The 22,642-nt window shown below is 43.7% G+C and overlaps 1 protein-coding gene across 1 annotated transcript in view; it reads right to left on the bottom strand.

Moving 5' to 3' along the window:
• PHF8 (PHD finger protein 8) overlaps window positions 1-21,443 on the bottom strand; it is a 92,689-nt gene extending 71,246 nt beyond the window's left edge. Inside the window, exons 1-10 of the mRNA XM_069748204.1 lie at window positions 21,226-21,443; window positions 15,780-16,022; window positions 15,436-15,521; window positions 14,806-14,923; window positions 4,784-4,944; window positions 4,216-4,357; window positions 3,830-4,016; window positions 3,141-3,303; window positions 2,970-3,057; window positions 513-619 (exon numbers count right to left, since the gene is read on the bottom strand). Of these exons, the coding sequence (XP_069604305.1) occupies window positions 513-619; window positions 2,970-3,057; window positions 3,141-3,303; window positions 3,830-4,016; window positions 4,216-4,357; window positions 4,784-4,944; window positions 14,806-14,923; window positions 15,436-15,521; window positions 15,780-15,877 (1,150 nt within the window). The 5' untranslated portion in view covers window positions 15,878-16,022; window positions 21,226-21,443. The remainder of the gene's footprint in view (window positions 1-512; window positions 620-2,969; window positions 3,058-3,140; window positions 3,304-3,829; window positions 4,017-4,215; window positions 4,358-4,783; window positions 4,945-14,805; window positions 14,924-15,435; window positions 15,522-15,779; window positions 16,023-21,225) is intronic.
• Window positions 21,444-22,642: the final 1,199 nt, after the last annotated feature.

The following is a 22,642-nucleotide window of genomic DNA, read 5'->3' as shown; positions in this document are numbered from 1 at the left end:
CTGCAGTGCACAGGCGCCAGGAAAGGTCAAAGAGCCCCAGCGCCTGCATACTGCAGTATTTTCTCTCCCCTCGTCAGGGCAGAGAGGTATCAGACCGGACCGGGTATAATAAAAGGTCTTTTTTTTTTGTCTTGCAGGTCAGATTGGGAGCTTATATACATCATTATAGAATGCTATATATCAGCTCTGAAAGGTGGTGGCCGTATCTCATATTGGTCAAACCTGGTGACAGGTTCCCTTTAAATAGGCTGTGCAGCGCCTGTTATATCCACATTGAGAGCTGAGAAATGCTGCTGCAAGCCAGGGATGACGCCAGGTATGACGGGCGCTGAGGCTTCCGGGCAGGTGTGCTGCTCTCATTCCAGGACACACACAATACCTGATAATTGTTAGACAGGAGCGCCACATCAGTACAGTCTGTTGAGTAGCAGCGAATTTCAATACCAGAATAGAGACTTCTCATAGAACGACAAAGGGGGGAATGACGGGAAACAATGGGGTCAAATACTTGCCTCTAAAGGTATCCAGTAAATGCTTCCCAACGTACCAACAGATAGACTCAAAATTTGGAAACTTAAAAAGGTCGGCCGTACTCAGCCTCTTCTCAATTTCATACGCTCTGTGGAATTAGGAAAAAAAATAGATTTTTAGCTACAAAACAATGAAATTATGGCTACATCATCAATTTGTATTTAACCCCTTAGTGACAGCCAATTTGTACCAAGCCAATTTTTATAATTCTGACTACTGTCACTTTATGAGGTTATAGCTCTGGAACGCTTCAATGTATCCCACTGATTCTGAGACTTTTTCCGTGACATATTGAACTTCATGTTAGTGATAACATTTCTTTGCTATAAAGTGCGTTTATTTATGAAAAAAACGGAAATTTGGCAAAAATTCTGAAAATTTTGCAATTTTCAAATTTTTATTTTTTGTGCCCTTAAATCACAGAGAAATGTCACACAAAATAAGTTGATAAATAACATTTCCCACATGTCTACTTTACATCAGCGCAATTTTGCAAACATAATTTTTTTGTTAGGAAGTTATAAGGGTTAATATTTGACCAGCAATTTCTCATTTTTCCAAAAAATGTACAAAACCATTTTTTTTAGGGACCACCTCACATTTGAAGTGAGTTTGAGGGGTCAATATGACAGAAAATACCCCAAAGAGGCATCATTTTAAAAACTGCGCACCTCAAGGTGCTCAAAACCACATTCAAGAAGTTTATTAGCCCTTCAGGTGCTTCACGAGAAGTAAAGCAATATGGAAGGAAAAAGTGAACATTTTACTTTTTCACAAAAAATTATTTGGAACCATTCTTTTTAATTTTCACAAGGGTTTCAGGAGAAAATGGACCACAAAATTTGTTGGGTAATTTCACCTGAGCACGCCAATACCCCATATGTGGGGGAAAGCCACTGTTTGGGCGCATGGCAGGGCTCAGAAGGGAGGGAGCACTGTTTGACTTTTTGAATGCAAAATTGGCTGGAATCAACGGTGGGTGTCATATCGCGTTTGGAGACCCCCTGATGTACCTAAATAGTGAATACCCCACCCAATTCTAACTCCAACCCTAACACACCCCTAACCCTATTCCCAACTCTAACCCTAACCACAACCCTAACCTGAAACCTAACCCAAGTGCTAGCCCCAACCCTAACTCTAGCCCCAACCCTAATGGAAAAATGGAAATAAATATATTATAATTAATATATTAATAAAGGGGAATTTGATTTACTATTTTTTTATTTTGATCACTGTGATAGTGTGCCAGCCAGCAGATCTCGGCGGGCACACTGCGCATGCACCCGCCATTTTCTTCCCGGAAGAAGACGCCGACGGCTGGAGGACAAGACCGGGGGATGCAGGAGGGACCAGGGACACCAGAGGTACTGGGGAGGGGGATCGGGGGACCCCATTTCTCTTTCCTCTGACGTGCTAGATTATATCAGAGGACAGAGAAATTCAATGGGAAAACTGAATTACTTTTTTTTTTTGCGGTCGCCGTTATTCCATGAAGAACGGTGATTGCAACACTGGGGTCAGTAAAAACTAACCCGAATCATGTTCTCCGGGGTCTCAGCTACTCCCGGTAGCCGGGACCCCGGAGAATTTCCGACGCTGGGGGAAAAATATTTAGAAAGAGTCCTCAGTGGTTGATGCTGGGGGGGCGCTATAACCTTATTTCTCAACACTAAAAGAGGAGCTGAGGAATAAGTGCCCTTAGCTCCTGCCGTTAAAAGGTGTATCGGTGGTCGTTAAGAGGTTAAAACTAAAGAAAACTGGCAGATAGCGCAATGTGTTAGACACTGTATTGGAAGGGAAGACACCTAAATATATTGACCTTAAAAGGGTAACACAGCCCTGCTGACCCCCAGATCAGGAGATGACAGGGCTGGTTGCATCAAAAACCTATCTGCCGGCTCCAATGCTTAAGACAGGTGGGCCATAAATACTGTTTGCACACACTAGGCGCCCGTTCTCAGTAGACGTGATGTGACAGGATCCGCTCACCTCCCGATGTAGAAGTGAGCTCAACTAGACAACCTACTTAAAGGGGTTGTCCGATGAAAACAAGTTAACCCCTATCCACAGGATCAGTGGGGGTCCATACATTGGGAACCTTCTAGATTCGCAGAATGGGGCACCTTTATCTCCCAATGCATATACTCAAGCACCAATCATATTCTCCATATTCTCTATCAATTCAATCATAATAGGGCTGTTGGTTTTGACCTTGGCTTTTTCCGGAAGCTCCATAAAGAACAAATGAAGCAATTGTTGGCCATCTGACCCGCTGCTTTATTTTATATCGGGGGAATAGAGTCCCTCGATCTACAGATCAGTATGGGTCCCAGAGGTCAGACACCCACCATTCAGCGAGTTTTCACCTATCCTATGGATATTCCCTTTGAGTGGACATATGCCTGTATGCAACAGCGATGTTTCTGTTCTCTTACCTGAGCTGCATGGCAATGTTCAGACTATGCAGAAAGTTTCCTCCAAAAGCTAAACAGTCCACGGGAGTGAGCACAGCATGGATCCACCCTGTGAGGAGCATACATAACAACCTGAAGTACAGACTCGGTATTTGGGTGTAGTACTCAATAATTCAGTAACAACATGGTCACCTGTGGGGATGAAGAGCGTCTGCCCCTGTTTCACTGGACACCGGTAACACTTATCGACTTGATCGCCAAAGAACATTTCATTCTGGTTTGAGGAGCTGCTCCAACACTCAAACAAGGCCAGGTTAGTCTTCGTGGGTTGTATCAGGTAGAAAATCTTTTCACCCTACAGCGGACAAAAAATAAACACAGGACATTATGGCATCAAATCACAGCACACGGGAGCACAGGGTCACGTCAACGACTGAGTGTCTTTTATACACATGCTTCAGAAAGTACATCTGCCCAATACACCAATCTCAGGACTAGTGCTTTCCGGTTGCTGCAAATCTACTACTCCTAGCATGCTACACAAGCTGTGGAGGGCCTGGCACATCCACGCATTCCCCAGACAGGCCATTGATTTCAATGGGTGCAATCTAATATTTTATTTTTTCCTGCGGTGGCGCTACTGGGATCTGAAACAGATTACTCTGGATGAAATGTCATTCAAGAACCCTTAAAAAAATAAATAAAAAAATGGGAGAATCCCTTTAAGTTTAGGACACACGGGGTGATACAAGGAGACAAAAAAAAAAAAAAAACTGCTTCTGACAATTAGGAGCGCTTGTCCTTGTCCAGGGGTCACTTAGATGACTGGCACCACTGGCATTATTGGCACAGCAGGGGTATGGGCTGAGTGACATTTTTACCTTTAACACGTGGTACCAGACAGAGGTGCCCCCAAAGTCTATGTGGAAATCTGTATAACTGTCCTTGACGCCCATCAGGCAGTATTTCTGAACATTCGGTCTCTCAAATACACTTTGCTCAGGCCACAAGTTTTCAACCCAGGAAAGTTTGCGGACAATTTTTGGAGTTTCCACAAGGTTCGATAACCTATTGAAAAGATGCAAGCGATAAGACCAAGAAATACGACTGATGGAGAGAAGAATATGGTAGACTGAGTTAAGCCTAGTGCAAAAGCAATAGAGGGCGAGAAGCAGGACACAGAGTCAAAGACCACCAAAGTGGGAATGCCGGTGCCTTGCTCCACCGCTCGAACGCCGCTCCCTTTAATGTCAGTCACATTAGTCACCTCGTCTCAGAAAACTCCAAGCTGATAACGTTCAGCACCTTCTCCCTTTTGGGGCTATTGTAATATTTCACAAAATCCTTCAGCTTCATTTTCATGTCGGCTTGTCTTGTCACGTCGATTACATCTATTTCCTTCTCCCCCCCTGAAATAAAACAGAAAGGCAGAGAAAAAAGCAGATTTACAAGAGGTATTCTGATCAGTGAGCAGGAGAGATCCGGAGAGGCTCCCGTTCATGAGCGGCGGTCTCTAGTATAACCTATGAGGAATGCAGAGACAGGCTAGTATTAGGGTCCCCATCACTGCTAATGGAGGACATGGGGCTCCTGTTCTCTGCATCAAACAAACCTGTTCAATACAATTTATAGTCCACTAATGCTGTAATATGAATAAGGCTAATATTACACATCCGACTTTTATGATCTGAGTGTGATCGGATCGTCCATAGGTCCCCCAAATTAACAGCTTCTTAGATATATATGTGGCTGGTGAGTTCAGGTCAGGAGATCAGCAGCCGGTCATCGGACCATGAATTTAAGCTATGTAAAACCGGTCTAAGACGCTAACTCACCGACATAATACTCCACATCATTCACTGCAAAGGACAGAGGGGGAAGGGTCATCCCAAGCCCATCTTTTTTCAGAACCAGGATGGGGACGCTGAAGCTGTTCTCTTCCAAGTACTCCACGGTTAGCTGAGCTCCCTGCGGCTTCAGGATCACCTCATCTGCACTGGATATATAGTAAAAAACAAGAATACAGTCCACAACATCAATGAAAATTACTGAAAAAGTTTTTAAGATGATTCACAGTGCATATAAATAAATAACTATCTAAAGGGACCACAGGATGACACCCCTGCACAGGCATCAGTAATAAACTAATAGATCTGATCCTAACATCTACCACTAGGTGGAGCATCCTGCACACAGTCAAATGTATTAATCGTGTGCAGTTAGCTCCCCCTAGTGGCTATTATAGATAATATTGTGGCTACAGCCTATACCAGGGGTGGGCAAATAATTTCTCCAAGTGGCCACAAAAGACCGTGACTTTGGGGAAGGGCCAAACTTAATTCAGCTCAATAATAAGTAATAAAAATGTATATAGTAATATTGAGCAAAATTAAGTCTGCTGACTCCACTGCTGCTAATACATGTGACGATAGGGATTATTAAATCCTTCATTGTTACCTGAAGTGGCTGATCAACACCAAATAATTCACTGCTTGCTATGAAATTTATAAATCAGAAGTAAATCAGGTGCTACTGTCATTCAACCTTAAGGATATATTTACACTACCGTTCAAAAGTTTAGGGCCACCCAGACAATTTTGGGTTTTCCATGAAAACTCATACTTTTATTAATCCAATGAGTTGCCAAATTAATTGAAAATCTAGTCCAGACATTGACAAGGTTCGAAAAAAAGATTTTTAATTGAAATAATTTTCTCCTTCAAACTTTGCTTTCGTCAAAGAATGCTCCATTTGCAGCAATTCCAGCATTGCAGACCTTTGGCATTCTAGCAGTTAATTTGCTGAGGTAATCTGGAGACATTTCCCCCCATGCTTCCAGAAGCCCCTCCAACAAGTTGGTTTGGCTTGATGGGCACTTTTTGCACCATACGGTCAAGCTGCTCCCACAACAGCTCAATGGGGCTGAGATCTGGTAGCTGCGCTGGCCGCTCCATTACAGATAGATACCAGCTGCCTGCTTCTTCCCTAAATAGTTCTTCCATAATTTGGAGGTGTGCTTTGGGTCATTGTCCTGTTGTAGGATGAAATTGGCTCCAATCAAGCGCTGTCCACAGGGTATGGCATGGCGCTGCAAACTGGAGTGATAGCCTTCCTTATTCAATATCCCTTTTACCTTGTACAAATCTCCCACTTTACCAGCACCAAAGCAACCCCAGACCATCACATTACCTCCACCATGCTTGAAAGATGGCATCAGACACTCTTCCAGCATCTTTTCAGTTGTTCTGCATCTCACAAAGGTTCTTCTGTGTGATCCAAACACCTCAAACTTGGATTCGTTTGTCCATAACACTTTTTTTCCAATCTTCCTCTGTCCAATGTCTGTGTTCATTTGCCCATATTAATCTTCTCCTATTATTAGCCAGTCTCAGATATGGCTTTTTCTTTACCACTCTGCCCTGAAGGCCAGCATCCCAGAGTCGCCTCTTCAATGTAGATGTTGACACTGGCGTTTTGCGTGTACTATTTAATGAAGCTGCCAGTTGAGGACCTGTGAGACATCGATTTCTCAAACCACTGACTCTAATGTACTTGTCTTGTTGCTCAGTTGTGCAGCGGGGCCTCCCACTTCTCTTTCTACTCTGGTTAGAGCCTGTTTGTGCTCTCCTCTGAAGGGAGTAGTACACACCGTTGTAGGAAATCTTCAGTTTCTTGGCAACTTCTAGCATGGAATAGCCTTCATTTCTAAGAACAAGAATAGACTGTCGCGTTTCACATGAAAGTTCTTTTTTTCTGGCCATTCTGAAAATGTAATGGAACCAACAAATGTAATGCTCCAGATTCTCAACTAGCTCAAAGGAAGGTCAGGTTTATAGGCTCTCTATTCAGCCAAACTGTTTTCAGCTGTGCTAACTTTCTTTCACAGGGGTTTTCAAGGGTATTCTAACCATCCATTAGCCTTCTTACACAGGTAGCAAGCACAAAGTACCATAAGAACACTGGAGTGATGGTTGTTGGAAACAAGCCTCTACACACCTATGAAGATATTGCATTACAAACCAGACGTTTGCAGTTAGAATAGTCATTTACCACATTAACAAGGTATAGAGTTTATTTATGAATCATTTAATGTTAGCTTCATTGGAAAAAAACTGTGCTTTTATTTCAAAAATAAGGACATTTCTAAGTGACCCTAAACTTTTGAACGGTTGTGTATCTTAAGCAACAGACCCCTCACACACAGTATAATTGCCCTACAACTCTTCCCCCAACACAGTATGATGCCCTTACATATCCCCACAGTAAGATGCCCCACAATGCTCCGACAGTATGATGCCACCATAACCCCCACAGTATGATGCACCCACAACATAATGCCCCCACAACACCCCCACAGTATAATCCTTCCGAAATGACACACCACAACCCCCTCACAGTATGATGCCCCCAAAATATGATGTCCCCACAACCTTCTGACCCACATTACAATGACTACATAGCCCCTCCTCACAGTATGATGTTCACACAGCTGCCCCGCCACCACCCCACAGTATAGAGGGCTCATCCTTATTCTCACTTGCACATGGAAACACGAGAAGCAGTGAATCTTTGAAAAACCCTGGAGAACAGGAGAAGTCTCAGAAGATTGGAGAAGGGCAAATGTGGTCTCTATCTTCAAAAAAGGAAAGAAGATGGAGCCACGAAATTACAGGCCAGTGAACCTTACTTCTATACCAGGAAAGATCTTTGAACAAATTATTAAACAACATTTATGTAAGTACTTGGATAAGAATACAATAATTAAGCAATTCCAGCATGGGTTTGTAGCAAACAAGTCATGTCAGACTAATCTAATTTCCTTGTATGATGGAATCACTGACTGGGTGGATCAGGAAAATGCAGTAAATACATTATATCTTGACCTCAGCAAAGCATATGATAAAGTATCTCATACTATCCTTATTGAAAAAATTACCAATCATGGGATTGACAAGGCTATTGTTAGGTGGATTCATAACTGGCTCAGTGATCGTACTCAAAGAGTGGTTATAAATGGTTGAACATCCAATTGGAAGAGTGTTTGGCTACGTTCACATTAGCGTTGCGCGCCGGTGCGTCGGCGACGCAACGGCGACGCAACACGCGACGCACCAAAAACGCGCGCAAAAACGCTGCGTTTTGCGACGCGTGCGTCGTTTTTTGACGAAAATCGGACGCACGAAAAATGCAACTTGTTGCATTTTCGTGCGTCCGACGCTAGCGCCGAAAACGACGCACATGTTGAAAAACGCAAACAAAAAAACGCACGCGTCCCCTATGTTAAACATAGGGGCGCGTCGCCGCTGCGTCGCCGACGCAACAGCGACGCACATTAGCGTAACGCTAATGTGAACGTAGCCTTTCAGGTGGAGTACCACACGGCTCTGTGCTGGCCCCAGTGTTGTTCAAACAATTTATAAATGATCTAGATAAAGGAACTGAAGGTAAACTAATCAAATTTGCAGACAATGCAAAGCTAGGAGGGATAGTTAATACTAGAGAAGACAGAGAAAGGATTCAGAACAATCTAGATAAGCTTGAGTAATGGGCAGCGACCAATAAAATGGTATAGAACAACAGGGAGCAATGCAAGATTGTACAGGTGAGCAAAAAAAATCTACAGAGTTGTGAGGAATAGATCTAATCAAGAGCATGTGTGAAAAAACTTATATACTAATAGATCACACACTGCACATGAGTTAACAGTGTGATGCAGCAAAAAGGGAAACACAATTCTGGGATGTATTAAGAGAACAATAGAGTCTGGATTATGTGAAATAATTATCCTGCTCTACTCCTCCTTGGTCAGGCTGTATCTGAAAAACTGTGTCCAGTTCTGGGCACCATATTTTAAAAAAGATATTGAAACAATGGGGGAAATTCAGAGAAAAGCTACCAGGATGGTGTGTGGACTGCAAAGTATGTCCTACAAGGAGAGGTTAACCCCTCTGTGACCTTAGACGTACTATCCCGTCGAGGTGCCCTGGGCTTATCTGACCCTGGACGGGATAGTACGTCATAGCCGATCGGCCGCGCTCACGGGGGGAGCGCGGCCGATCGCGGCCGGGTGTCAGCTGCTTATCGCAGCTGACATCCAGCACTATGTGCCAGGAGCGGTCACGGACCGCCCCCGGCACATTAACCCCTGGCACACCGCGATCAAAGATGATCGCGATGTGCCGGCGGTGCAGGGAAGCACCGCGCAGGGAGGGGGCTCCCTGCGGGCTTCCCTGAGCCCCCCGCAGCAACGCGATGTGATCGCGTTACTGCGAGGGTCTCCTCACCTCCCTCCCTGCTCGAGCCCCGGATCCAAGATGGCCGCGGATCCGGGTCCTGCAGGGAGGGAGGTGGCTTCACAGAGCCTGCTTAGAGCAGGCACTGTGAAGGCTGCAGCGCTGCATGTCAGATCAGTGATCTGACAGAGTGCTGTGCAAACTGTCAGATCACTGATCTGTGATGTCCCCCCCTGGGACAAAGTAAAAAAGTAAAAAAAAAATTTTCCAAATGTGTAAAAAAAATAAAAAAAAATATTCCAAAATAATGAAAAAAAAAAAAAAAATATTATTCCCATAAATACATTTCTTCATCTAAATAAAAAAAAAAAACCAATAAAAGTACACATATTTAGTATCGCCGCGTCCGTAACGACCCGACCTATAAAACTGTCCCACTAGTTAACCCCTTCAGTAAACACCGTAAGAAAAAAAAAAAAAAAAAAAACGAGGCAAAAAACAACGCTTTATTATCATACCGCCGAACAAAAAGTGGAATAACACGCGATCAAAAGGACAGATATAAATAACCATGGTACCGCTGAAAGCGTCATATTGTCCCGCAAAAAAAGAGCCGCCATACAGCATCATCAGCAAAAAAATAAAAAAGTTATAGTCCTGAGAATAAAGCGATGCAAAAATAATTATTTTTTCTGTAAAATAGTTTTTATCGTATAAAAGCACCAAACCATAAAAAAATGATATAAATGAGGTATCGCTGTAATCGTACTGACCCGAAGAATAAAACTGATTTATCAATTTTACCAAACGCGGAACGGTATAAACGCCTCCCCCAATAGAAATTCATGAATAGCTGGCTTTTGGTCATTCTTCCTCACAAAAATCGGAATAAAAAGCGATAAAAAAATGTCACGTGCCCAAAAATGTTTTCAATAAAAACGTCAACTCGTCCCGCAAAAAACAAGACCTCACATGACTCTGTGGACCAAAATATGGAAAAATTATAGCTCTCAAAATGTGGTATTGCAAAAAATATTTTTTGCAATAAAAAGGGTCTTTCAGTGTGTGACGGCTGCCAATCATAAAAATCCGCTAAAAAACTCGCTATAAAAGTAAATCAAACCCCCCTTCATCATCCCCTTAGTTAGGGAAAAATAAAAAAAAATGTATTTATTTCCATTTTCCCATTAGGGCTAGGGTTAGGGCTAGGGCTAGGGTTAGGGCTAGGGTTAGGGTTAGGGTTAGGGCTAGGGTTAGGGCTAGGGTTAGGGTTGGGGCTACAGTTAGGGTTGGGGCTAAAGTTAGGGTTAGGGTTTAGATTACATTTACAGTTGGGAATAGGGTTGGGATTAGGGTTAGGGGTGTGTCAGGGTTAGAGGTGTGGTTAGGGTTACCGTTGGAATTAGGGTTAGGGGTGTGTTTAGATTAGGGTTTCAGTTATAATTGGGGGGTTTCCACTGTTTCGGCACATCAGGGGCTCTCCAAACACGACATGGCGTCCGATCTCAATTCCAGCCAATTCTGCGTTGAAAAAGTAAAACAGTGCTCCTTCCCTTCCGAGCTCTCCTGTGTGCCCAAACAGGGGTTTACCCCAACATATGGGGTATCAGCGTACTCAGGACTAATTGGACAACAACTTTTGTGGACCAATTTCTCCTGTTACCCTTGGGAAAATACAAAACTGGGGGCTAAAAAATAATTTTTGTGGGAAAACAAAAAGATTTTTTATTTTCACGGCTCTGCGTTATAAACTGTAGTGAAACACTTGGGGGTTCAAAGTTCTCACAACACATCTAGATAAGTTCATTGAGGGGTCTAGTTTCCAATATGGGGTCACTTGTGGGGGGTTTCTACTGTTTAGGTACATTAGGGGCTCTGCAAACGCAATGTGACGCCTGCAGACCAATCCATCTAAGTCTGCATTCCAAATGATGCTCCTTCCCTTCCGAGCCCTCCCATGCGCCCAAACGGTGGTTCCCCCCCACATATCGGGTATCAGCGTACTCAGGACAAATTGGACAACAACATTTAGGGTCCAATTTTTCCTGCTAACCTTGGAAAAATACAAAACTGGGGGCTAAAATATAATTTTTGTGGAAAAAAAAATATTTTTTATTTGCATGGCTCTGCGTTATAAACTGTAGTGAAATACTTGGGGGTTCAAAGCTCTCACAGCACATCAAGATGAGTTCCTTAGGGGGTCTACTTTCCAAAATGGTGTCACTTGTGGGGGGTTTCTACTGTTTAGGTACATTACGGGCTCTGCAAACGCAATGTGACGCCTGCAGACCATTCCATCTAAGTCTGCATTCCAAATGGCGCTCCTTCCCTTCCGAACCCTCCCATGCGCCCAAACGGTGGTTCCCCCCCACATATGGGGTATCAGCGTACTCAGGACAAATTGGACAACAACTTTTGGGGTCCAATTTCTCCTGTTACCCTAGGGAAAATACAAAACTGGGGGCTAAAAAATAATTTTTGTGGGAAAAAAATTTTGTTTTATTTTTATGGCTCTGCATTATAAACTTCTGTGAAGCCCTTGGTGGGTCAAAGTGCTCACCACACATCCAGATAAGTTCCTTAGGGGGTCTACTTTCCAAAATGGTGTCACTTGTGGGGGGTTTCAATGTTTAGGCACACCAGTGGCTCTCCAAACGCAACATGGCGTCCCATCTCAATTCCTGTCAATTTTGCATTGAAAAGTCAAACGGCGCTCCTTCCCTTCCGAGCTCTCCCATGCGCCCAAACAGTGGTTTACTGCCACATATGGGGTATCAGCGTACTCGGGACAAATTGGACAACAACTGTTGAGGTCCAATTTCTTCTCTTACCCTTGGAAAAATAAAAAATTGGGGGCAAAAATATAATTTTTGTGAAAAAATATGATTTTTTATTTTTACGGTTCTGCATTATAAACTTCTGTGAAGCACTTGGTGGGTCAAAGTGCTCACCACACCTCTAGATAAGTTCCTTAGGGGGTCTACTTTCCAAAATGGTGTCACTTGTGGGGGGTTTCAATGTTTAGGCACATCAGTGGCTCTCCAAACGCAACATGGCGTCCCATCTCAATTTCTGTCAATTTTGCATTGAAAAGTCAAACTGCGCTCCTTCCCTTCCGAGCTCTCCCATGCGCCCAAACAGTGGTTTACTGCCACATATGGGGTATCAGCGTACTCAGGACAAATTGGACAACAACTTTTGAGGTCCAATTTCTTCTCTTACCCTTGGAAAAATAAAAAATTGGGGGCAAAAATATAATTTTTGTGAAAAAATATGATTTTTTATTTTTACGGTTCTGCATTATAAACTTCTGTGAAGCACTTGGTGGGTCAAAGTGCTCACCACACATCCAGATAAGTTCCTTAGGGGGTCTACTTTCCAAAATGGTGTCACTTGTGGGGGGTTTCAATGTTTAGGCACATCAGTGGCTCTCCAAACGCAACATGGCGTCCCATCTCAATTCCTGTCAATTTTGCATTGAAAAGTCAAATAGCGCTCCTTCCCTTCCGAGCTCTCCCATGCGCCCAAACAGTGGTTTACTGCCACATATGGGGTATCAGCGTACTCAGGACAAATTGGACAACAACTTTTTGGGTCCAATTTCTCCTGTTACCCTTGGTAAAATAAAACAAATTGGAGCTGAAGTAAATTTTTTGTGTAAAAAAGTTAAATGTTCATTTTTATTTAAACATTCCAAAAATTCCTATTAAACACCTGAAGGGTTAATAAACTTCTTGAATGTGGTTTTGAGCACCTTGAGGGGTGCAGTTTTTAGAATGGTGTCACACTTGGGTATTTTCTATCATATAGACCCCTCAAAATGACTTCAAATGAGACGTGGTCCCTAAAAAAAAATGGTGTTGTAAAAATGAGAAATTGCTGGTCAACTTTTAACCCTTATAACTCCCTAACAAAAAAAAAAATTGGTTCCAAAATTATGCTGATGTAAAGGAGACATGTGGGAAATGTTACTTATTAAGTATTTTGTGTGACATATCTCTGTGATTTAATTGCATAAAAATTCAAAGTTTGAAAATTGCGAAATTTTCAAAATTTTCGCCAAATTTCCGTTTTTTTCACAAATAAACGCAGGTACTATCAAAGAAATTTTACCACTATCATGAAGTACAATATGTCACGAGAAAACAATGTCAGAATCACCAGGATCCGTTGAAGCGTTTCGGAGTTATAACCTCATAAAGGGACAGTGGTCAGAATTGTAAAAATTGGCCTGGTCATTAACGTGCAAACCACCCTTGGGGGTAAAGGGGTTAAAGGATCTTGGGAATGTTAATCTTGAAAAATAGAAGGCTAAGAGGAGACTTAATAATTGTCTACAAATATCTGAAGGGATGTCACAGTGTAGAGGGATCATCATTATTCTCATTTGCACATGGAAACACGAGAAGCAGTGGAATGAAACTGAAAGGGAGAAGAAACAGATTAGATGTTAGAAAAAACTTTTTGACAGTGAGGGTGATCAATGAGTGGAAAAGTCTGGCACAAGCGGTGGTGAGAAGGGTTGAGCGACTTTTACTTTTTTAGGGTAGAGTCAGGTTTCGCAAAACCTGACTATTTCTAAAGTCGAGTCGAGTGAAATCGGCCGATTATGGCGAAAAGTCGGGGATCGACCGAAACCCAATGCAAAGTCAATGGGTTGGTTTTTTTTTTGTTTTTTTTTCCTCTCTCTCTCATAAAATGCCCTCAATGCCACCCCACCACATGAAGTCCTCACAGCATATGATACCCTCACTGCCCTTCTACACAGCATGATTAAACCCCACATACAGTATGATTCCTTCCGCAAGCCCCACAAAATATGAAAGCCCTACGGCTTCCCACACATTATGATGCCTGAGAATGCAGATACCATTGAAATAAAGATAGTGAAGGAGGGACAGGAGGGATCCAGCATGGTGCGGGACCCCACTGTTTCCAGCTCTCCTGGGAATATAGGCCCAGCAGGAATAGCAAAGGGGCCACAGCTTTCCCAGGTCTGATCTCCATCTTCTGCACATGGACGGTATAGGGCAGTGTATCCAAGGGACACATTCTGAATGACAACAATGTTATTTCACATATGACTACAGTGCAGAAAAGGGTGAGTGGGGGAGTAGAAAGCATTGCCCACCCATACAATAAGTAAACAGTGGCTTAATAGGATGAGATCTTCTGCGTCCTGTATTACCTAAGGGTACCGTCACACAGTGAAATTTTGATCGCTACGACGGCACGATTCGTGACGTTCGAGCGATATATCTGTGACGTTCGAGCGATATCGCAATGTCTGACACGCTCCTGCGATCAGGGACCCCGCTGAGAATCGTACGTCGTAGCAGATCGTTTGAAACTTTCTTTCGTCGTCTAGTGTCCCGCTGTGGCGGCATGATCGCATGGTGTAACATATATCGTATACGATGTGCGCATAGTAACCAACGGCTTCTACATCGCACATAAGTCATGAAATTATCGCTCCAGCGTCGTACATTGCAAAGTGTGACAGCAGTCTACGACGCTGGAGCGATATTGTTACGACGCTGGAGCGTCACGGATCGTACCGTTGTAGCGATCAAAATTTCACTGTGTGATGGTACCCTAACTCCTCATCAACAAGTCCAGCGTACCTTGGAAAGTTCCTGCTTCTCAATTCCTTGATGAAGTTAGCGCTTCCGGTCTGCACGAGCTTCCCCACTTCCTTGCTCACACAAGGATCTTGCTTTAAAGTCCCCCGTCTTTTCTTCACTGAATTAACGGAAGATTGCAGAGTTAGTATGAGAGTGAAAGACTGTACAAATCTGCAGCTATGCACTCTGGGAATTAAAGTGATTGCGTCAGCTTCTTCCTGCAAATTATACCAATGCTTGTGCCTGGTGGGGGACTTACACAGGAGTGTGCAGGTGTCTAAGTGGCCTTCGAAAGGTCTGAGAAATTGAACTTTTAACCTATATGCTAATGAAGTCACAAGTGCCTAAAGGGCGGACACAGGCCCAAACTGAAAAGTGCTCTGCCTTTTGCATGTGTCGACCCAGTATAAAACCCAACATGCGCAAGATTTTGAAGCTTCAGACAGTGATGAACAATGGAGCAGTCAAATCAGACGTAGGATGGTGTAGGGTTAAACAAGGAAAGTCTGAGCACTTGCCCCTGCCCGGCACTACTATTAAAAGGCAAAGAGGAGCCCTTAAAAGGGTCCTCCCCCCAATGTCCCAAAGTCAGGTGGGTGTGCCCCTCAAAAGGTAAGGAAAAGTACTTACTGACTGACGGACCATGAGTGATCTGGCAATTCGGGCAATGATACAAGTCAATATCAGATGCGTTTTCCTCCTCGACACCAACACAACTGTCAAGAAGAGAGGAGGGTGTTAGCCATAGTGTGACTCACAGCCTCCCTGCACATCAGCCATATAGAGAGGGGTCAGCTTCAATATAGGAATACCCGACTTACTAGAGGTCTGAATAATATGTCAAATTCCTCCCAGCGCCCCTGCAGATTGTCAGGAGACCACCATTGCTACCAATAGGGTCTACAATAATGGCATAGTAAGGAATTGTCAACCAAACACATCATGTCCCTTTAAGAAAGCAAAGCACAACCTACCTGCCGTGGAACCAGTCTTGGCAGACATCGCATTCGATCATGAAGCGGGTGACATCATACGGCAGACGGCACAAGCAGTAGACTGGCACAGACGCCATCCTGCGAGGGTCACTGCACACAGGGGTTAGGAGCTGCTTCTTAATCTGCCCTCAGTCGGTGACTGACACATGGACGATACAAGGGATTCTCTAATCTGCCGCTACCAGTAAATGGTTCTCATGAGAGGAATATTGTGGAGGAACCCTGCAGAGAGAAGACAGAGGATGCGTTAATCTACATCCATAGCCACTAAAGGGGTCCTCCGGGGCTGTCCTAATGATGACCTATTGAGAAACCGCCAGTCATAATAAACACTGGATCTTCAAAGGATGTAACATGGGAGCCCACAGCATGTTATGGGGCACCAGGACAAGCTCTATTATAGGGTATGTGACGGGTACAGCAGTGGACTGGAATCATAAGGACACTATTATAGAGGAACTTGGCTGGCAAGATATTGGCACCATAACAGCAGCTCCGGCAGACACTACAAGGGTATGTGCACACAACATCTATCTCATCTCCGCTCCGAAGCCTGCTGGAACAAAATGCTAAGAGCCAAGAAAAGAATGAGTATTAGCTCTGAAATGGAAAAAACACTCAACGGGCACAAGTTCAAGAGGTTAGAAGTGACCGGTCCATTCTTCAGGCACTCGCTATTGTATTCATAATGGAAAATATCTCATACAGGAGAACAAAGGAGCTTACAGATAACAAGTTTAAAAAGTACAAAATTTTATTAAGACACTGAAAAACACACACTGACAAGTACATACATGAAATAAAATAAGGACACTAAAGACCATCCCTATACCCCATCCTATCCAAGGAGTAATGCAATGTGCTGGTAAAGCAGAGGAACAACCGTGTGCCTATATGGACAATGGGTCAATGTAAGCCATAGACCTCACAAAAGTGCATATGAGGTCAAGGATAGCAGCCAAAGTAACGCTGAATAGTACTATCCAAAAAGCGATCCAAAGTCCAGGGCATACTACAAAGAGATCTACCAGACTGCCAGTAATGTAAATGCCACTAGCGTAAAGAGCGCAGTACAGATAATCTCCGATGGTTCCTCTTACCCAGGTAGAGAGATGGATAACGTTAGGCGAGACCTAACGTTATCCATCTCTCTACCTGGGTAAGAGGAACCACCATCGTTGGCATCACATGGCAGGAACTAGTGGCACCATGGTTGGCATCACATGGCATGAACACCATGGTTGGCATCACATGGCAGGCAATAGTATGGGGGCACCATGGTTAGCATCACATGGCAGGCACTAGTATAAGGGCACCATCATTGGCACTAGTATAGTGGCACCATGGTTGGCATTACATATCAGGCATTAATTAGCATAAGGGCACCATGATTGACATATAATGGCAGGAACTAGTATAGTGGCACCACATGGCAGGAACTAGTATAGTGGCACCGTGGTTGGCTTCACATGGCAGGCAATAGTATAGGGGCACCATGGTTGGCATTATATGGCAAGAACTAGTATAGCGGCACCATGGTTGGCATCACATGGCAGAAACTAGTATAGTGGCATCATGGTTACATTACTTGTACGATGGACTCCTCGCCAGAGACGGACTACACCTCAACAAACCTGGGAAACACACATTCGCCAGAAGACTCGCTACACTCATCAGGAGGGCGTTAAACTAGAAGAAGAGGGGACGGGAAGAAAAACATTAGACTTGAACAAAGAAGATCCAGGAAAACATACTCAGAAGGGAGGTAAGAACATTTCTAAAACAATCCACAGTGAGGAGATTGGAACAAAACAAAATCCTCTAAACTGCATGCTCGCCAACGCCAGAAGCCTGACAAACAAGATGGAAGAACTAGAAGCAGAAATATCTACAGGTAACTTTGACATAGTGGGAATAACCGAGACATGGTTAGATGAAAGCTATGACTGGGCAGTTAACTTACAGGGTTACAGTCTGTTTAGAAAGGATCGTAAAAATCGGAGAGGAGGAGGGGTTTGTCTCTATGTAAAGTCTTCTCTAAAGTCCACTTTAAGGGAGGATATTAGCGAAGGAAATGAGGATGTCGAGTCCATATGGGTCGAAATTCATGGAGGGAAAAATGGTAACAAAATTCTCATTGGGGTCTGTTACAAACCCCCAAATATAACAGAAACCATGGAAAGTCTACTTCTAAAGCAGATAGATGAAGCTGCAACCCATAATGAGGTCCTGGTTATGGGGGACTTTAACTACCCGGATATTAACTGGGAAACAGAAACCTGTGAAACCCATAAAGGCAACAGGTTTCTGCTAATAACCAAGAAAAATTATCTTTCACAATTGGTGCAGAATCCAACTAGAGGAGCAGCACTTTTAGACCTAATACTATCTAATAGACCTGACAGAATAACAAATCTGCAGGTGGTCGGGCATCTAGGAAATAGCGACCACAATATTGTGCAGTTTCACCTGTCTTTCACTAGGGGGACTTGTCAGGGAGTCACAAAAACACTGAACTTTAGGAAGGCAAAGTTTGACCAGCTTAGAGATGCCCTTAATCTGGTAGACTGGGACAATATCCTCAGAAATGAGAATACAGATAATAAATGGGAAATGTTTAAGAACATCCTAAATAGGCAGTGTAAGCGGTTTATACCTTGTGGGAATAAAAGGACTAGAAATAGGAAAAACCCAATGTGGCTAAACAAAGAAGTAAGACAGGCAATTAACAGTAAAAAGAAAGCATTTGCACTACTAAAGCAGGATGGCACCATTGAAGCTCTAAAAAACTATAGGGAGAAAAATACTTTATCTAAAAAACTAATTAAAGCTGCCAAAAAGGAAACAGAGAAGCACATTGCTAAGGAGAGTAAAACTAATCCCAAACTGTTCTTCAACTATATCAATAGTAAAAGAATAAAAACTGAAAATGTAGGCCCCTTAAAAAATAGTGAGGAAAGAATGGTTGTAGATGACGAGGAAAAAGCTAACATATTAAACACCTTCTTCTCCACGGTATTCACGGTGGAAAATGAAATGCTAGGTGAAATCCCAAGAAACAATGAAAACCCTATATTAAGGGTCACCAATCTAACCCAAGAAGAGGTGCGAAACCGGCTAAATAAGATTAAAATAGATAAATCTCCGGGTCCGGATGGCATACACCCACGAGTACTAAGAGAACTAAGTAATGTAATAGATAAACCATTATTTCTTATTTTTAGTGACTCTATAGAGACAGGGTCTGTTCCGCAGGACTGGCGCATAGCAAATGTGGTGCCAATATTCAAAAAGGGCTCTAAAAGTGAACCTGGAAATTATAGGCCAGTAAGTCTAACCTCTATTGTTGGTAAAATATTTGAAGGGTTTCTGAGGGATGTTATTCTGGATTATCTCAATGGGAATAACTGTTTAACTCCATATCAGCATGGGTTTATGAGAAATCGCTCCTGTCAAACCAATCTAATCAGTTTTTATGAAGAGGTAAGCTATAGGCTGGACCACGGTGAGTCATTGGACGTGGTATATCTCGATTTTTCCAAAGCGTTTGATACCGTGCCGCACAAGAGGTTGGTACACAAAATGAGAATGCTTGGTCTGGGGGAAAATGTGTGTAAATGGGTTAGTAACTGGCTTAGTGATAGAAAGCAGAGGGTGGTTATAAATGGTATAGTCTCAAACTGGGTCGCTGTGACCAGTGGGGTACCGCAGGGGTCGGTATTGGGACCTGTTCTCTTCAACATATTCATTAATGATCTGGTAGAAGGTTTACACAGTAAAATATCGATATTTGCAGATGATACAAAACTATGTAAAGCAGTTAATACAAGAGAAGATAGTATTCTGCTACAGATGGATCTGGATAAGTTGGAAACTTGGGCTGAAAGGTGGCAGATGAGGTTTAACAATGATAAATGTAAGGTTATACACATGGGAAGAAGGAATCAATATCACCATTACACACTGAACGGGAAACCACTGGGTAAATCTGACAGGGAGAAGGACTTGGGGATCCTAGTTAATGATAAACTTACCTGGAGCAGCCAGTGCCAGGCAGCAGCTGCCAAGGCAAACAGGATCATGGGGTGCATTAAAAGAGGTCTGGATACACATGATGAGAGCATTATACTGCCTCTGTACAAATCCCTAGTTAGACCGCACATGGAGTACTGTGTCCAGTTTTGGGCACCGGTGCTCAGGAAGGATATAATGGAACTAGAGAGAGTACAAAGGAGGGCAACAAAATTAATAAAGGGGATGGGAGAACTACAATACCCAGATAGATTAGCGAAATTAGGATTATTTAGTCTAGAAAAAAGACGACCGAGGGGCGATCTAATAACCATGTATAAGTGTATATAAGGGGACAATACAAATATCTCGCTGAGGATCTGTTTATACCAAGGAAGGTGACGGGCACAAGGGGGCATTCTTTGCGTCTGGAGGAGAGAAGGTTTTTCCACCAACATAGAAGAGGATTCTTTACTGTTAGGGCAGTGAGAATCTGGAATTGCTTGCCTGAGGAGGTGGTGATGGCGAACTCAGTCGAGGGGTTCAAGAGAGGCCTGGATGTCTTCCTGGAGCAGAACAATATTGTATCATACAATTATTAGGTTCTGTAGAAGGACGTAGATCTGGGGATTTATTATGATGGAAAATAGGCTGAACTGGATGGACAAATGTCTTTTTTCGGCCTTACTATGTTACTATGGTTGGCATCATATGGCAGGAACTAGTATAGTAGAACCATGGTTGGCTTCACATGGCAAGCAATAGTATAGCAGCATCATGGTTGGCATCACATGGCAGGAACTAGTATAGTGGCACCATGGTTGGCATCACATGGCAGGCAATAGTATAGTGGCACCATGGTTGGCTTCACATGGCAGGAACCAGTATAATGGCACCATGGTTGGCTTCACATGGCAAGAACTAGTATAGTGGCACCATGGTTGGCTTCACATGGCAGGAACTAGTATAGGGACACTAGCAGAACATGATCTTTTAAGACAGTCACAGTGGGTGGCATCACATGAGCACACAGACAATCGTTATATGGCACCATGAGTAGTATGGCAGATTAATATAAAGGCACTGCAGGTGGTGAAGGGGGACTCCACAGGGGCACAGATGTGCCAGTCCGGTCATTAGTAGGTGCCCTGCGGCTGCATCACTACACAGGGGTCATGTGGGTAATGTCGCATGTAATGATGGGGGTGATGATGATGAGGGTGGTTGTCTCTCTGCTGGCTGTGATTATGATGATAACAGTGATGACAATGTTTGGGGTGATGATCTCTCCGCCGGCTGTGACGTGTTACCACAGGGGCAGTGCACACATTGCGTTATGAAGGGTCCGAACTTCCCAGCAGTCGCTCTTTTCCCAGCCGCTGTGTGCTGTGTCGGGCCCGGCCGCGGGTTTTACCTGAGGCCGAGGCCTGTGCGGCGCCCCTGCTCCAGCGGAGGTCAGAGCCGTGCGCTCCGGGGAGAAGCGGCCGGAGGAGCGGGAGGGCTGCAGCCGGTCAGGGACTGAGCTGAGAGCGGTAAAACCCAGTCTGGGACCGCGGAAACCGCGGCATTTGCGGCGGACGGGGCTTGGGCCTTCGCGACGCCATTAACTTGCTAGCTCCGCCCAGACTCAGCAACCTGTGTACATCAATAAAGTTTATTCAAACTCCGTCGTCTGCTGGGCGCCATATTGGTGGTGGCAGAGCATTAGTCATTGATGCTGGCTGTGCAGGCTCCTGCTGGGGGCGCACGTCACTGCGTAGGTCATAGCAACAGGTGTAGGCCAGTGCCCCTGGATATCATGATGATATTAGCTTCTCATTCACAGAAAAATACATTTTCCCCACTAGTTTATTAATGACAATGTATCATCTGCGAGGCGATGTGAAGGGTTAAATAATATTGGGCCACAACCCTCATCTTGTAAACAGAAGTGAAGCTCCACCTCAAAATACATGATCAAGGACAGGCTGGTTCAAAACATTTCAGGGCACAAAAGTTGACAGACGGACACTGACTGGCATAACTGGTTTTACAAAGAATTACTGGACTTCTAGTGAGACCCCCTTTGTGCCCCTTACAAAACCAAAATGCCCCCTGGACATTAATAAAGCTCCAGCCTCATTAGCATTAGATAATAAACCTACAGTGGTTGGAATCTTCAGTGATGGCGCTCATCCAGGAGATGGCATCCGGAGTTACCTATCTGGGCCCTGGCACCAGGCGATGCCCCTTCTGCCTCAGCCGACCCCTCTGCTCGTCAGGTCAGCATAGTAACCCGCTGCACGTCTCTACTGAACCAACTCTGCTGTACCGGTACCAGCTCTGCTTCAAGTACATCCCATTGCTCATTATCTCAGCCCATTCATCGTCTCAGCTCATCAAACGTGTGAGGTGTCTACATACTAATAACAGGGCAAAGCATACATGTGGCATGTATAAATTTGGGCACCCCTGGTCAAAATTACTGTTATTGTGAGCAGTTGAGAATGTTAACCCCCTTAGTGATGAAGCAAAATTTTAAAAACCTGACCAATGTCACTTTATGTGGTAATAACTCTGGGACGCTTTGACAAATTCCAGAGATTTTGAGATTGTTTTTTTGTGACACATTATACTTTATGATAATGGTATATTTAGGTTGATATGTTTTGTGTTTATAAAAAATATCAATAAAAAGCTGGAAGGAAAGTAAAAGCGCAATAGGGTCTTACCTAGGTATTAAGAGATACCGTATTTTTCGGACTATAAGACGCACCGGACCATAAGGCGCACCCCAAATTTGGGGTGAAAATTGCAGAAAAAAAGATTTTTTATAAGATGGGGTCCGTCTT

This window comes from Ranitomeya imitator, chromosome 2, assembly GCF_032444005.1.
Source record: "Ranitomeya imitator isolate aRanImi1 chromosome 2, aRanImi1.pri, whole genome shotgun sequence".
In the NCBI taxonomy this organism is placed as follows: Eukaryota; Metazoa; Chordata; class Amphibia; order Anura; family Dendrobatidae; genus Ranitomeya; species Ranitomeya imitator.
Note: the sequence above shows the minus strand (reverse complement) of the source record. Positions and strands in the feature narration are given on the sequence as shown.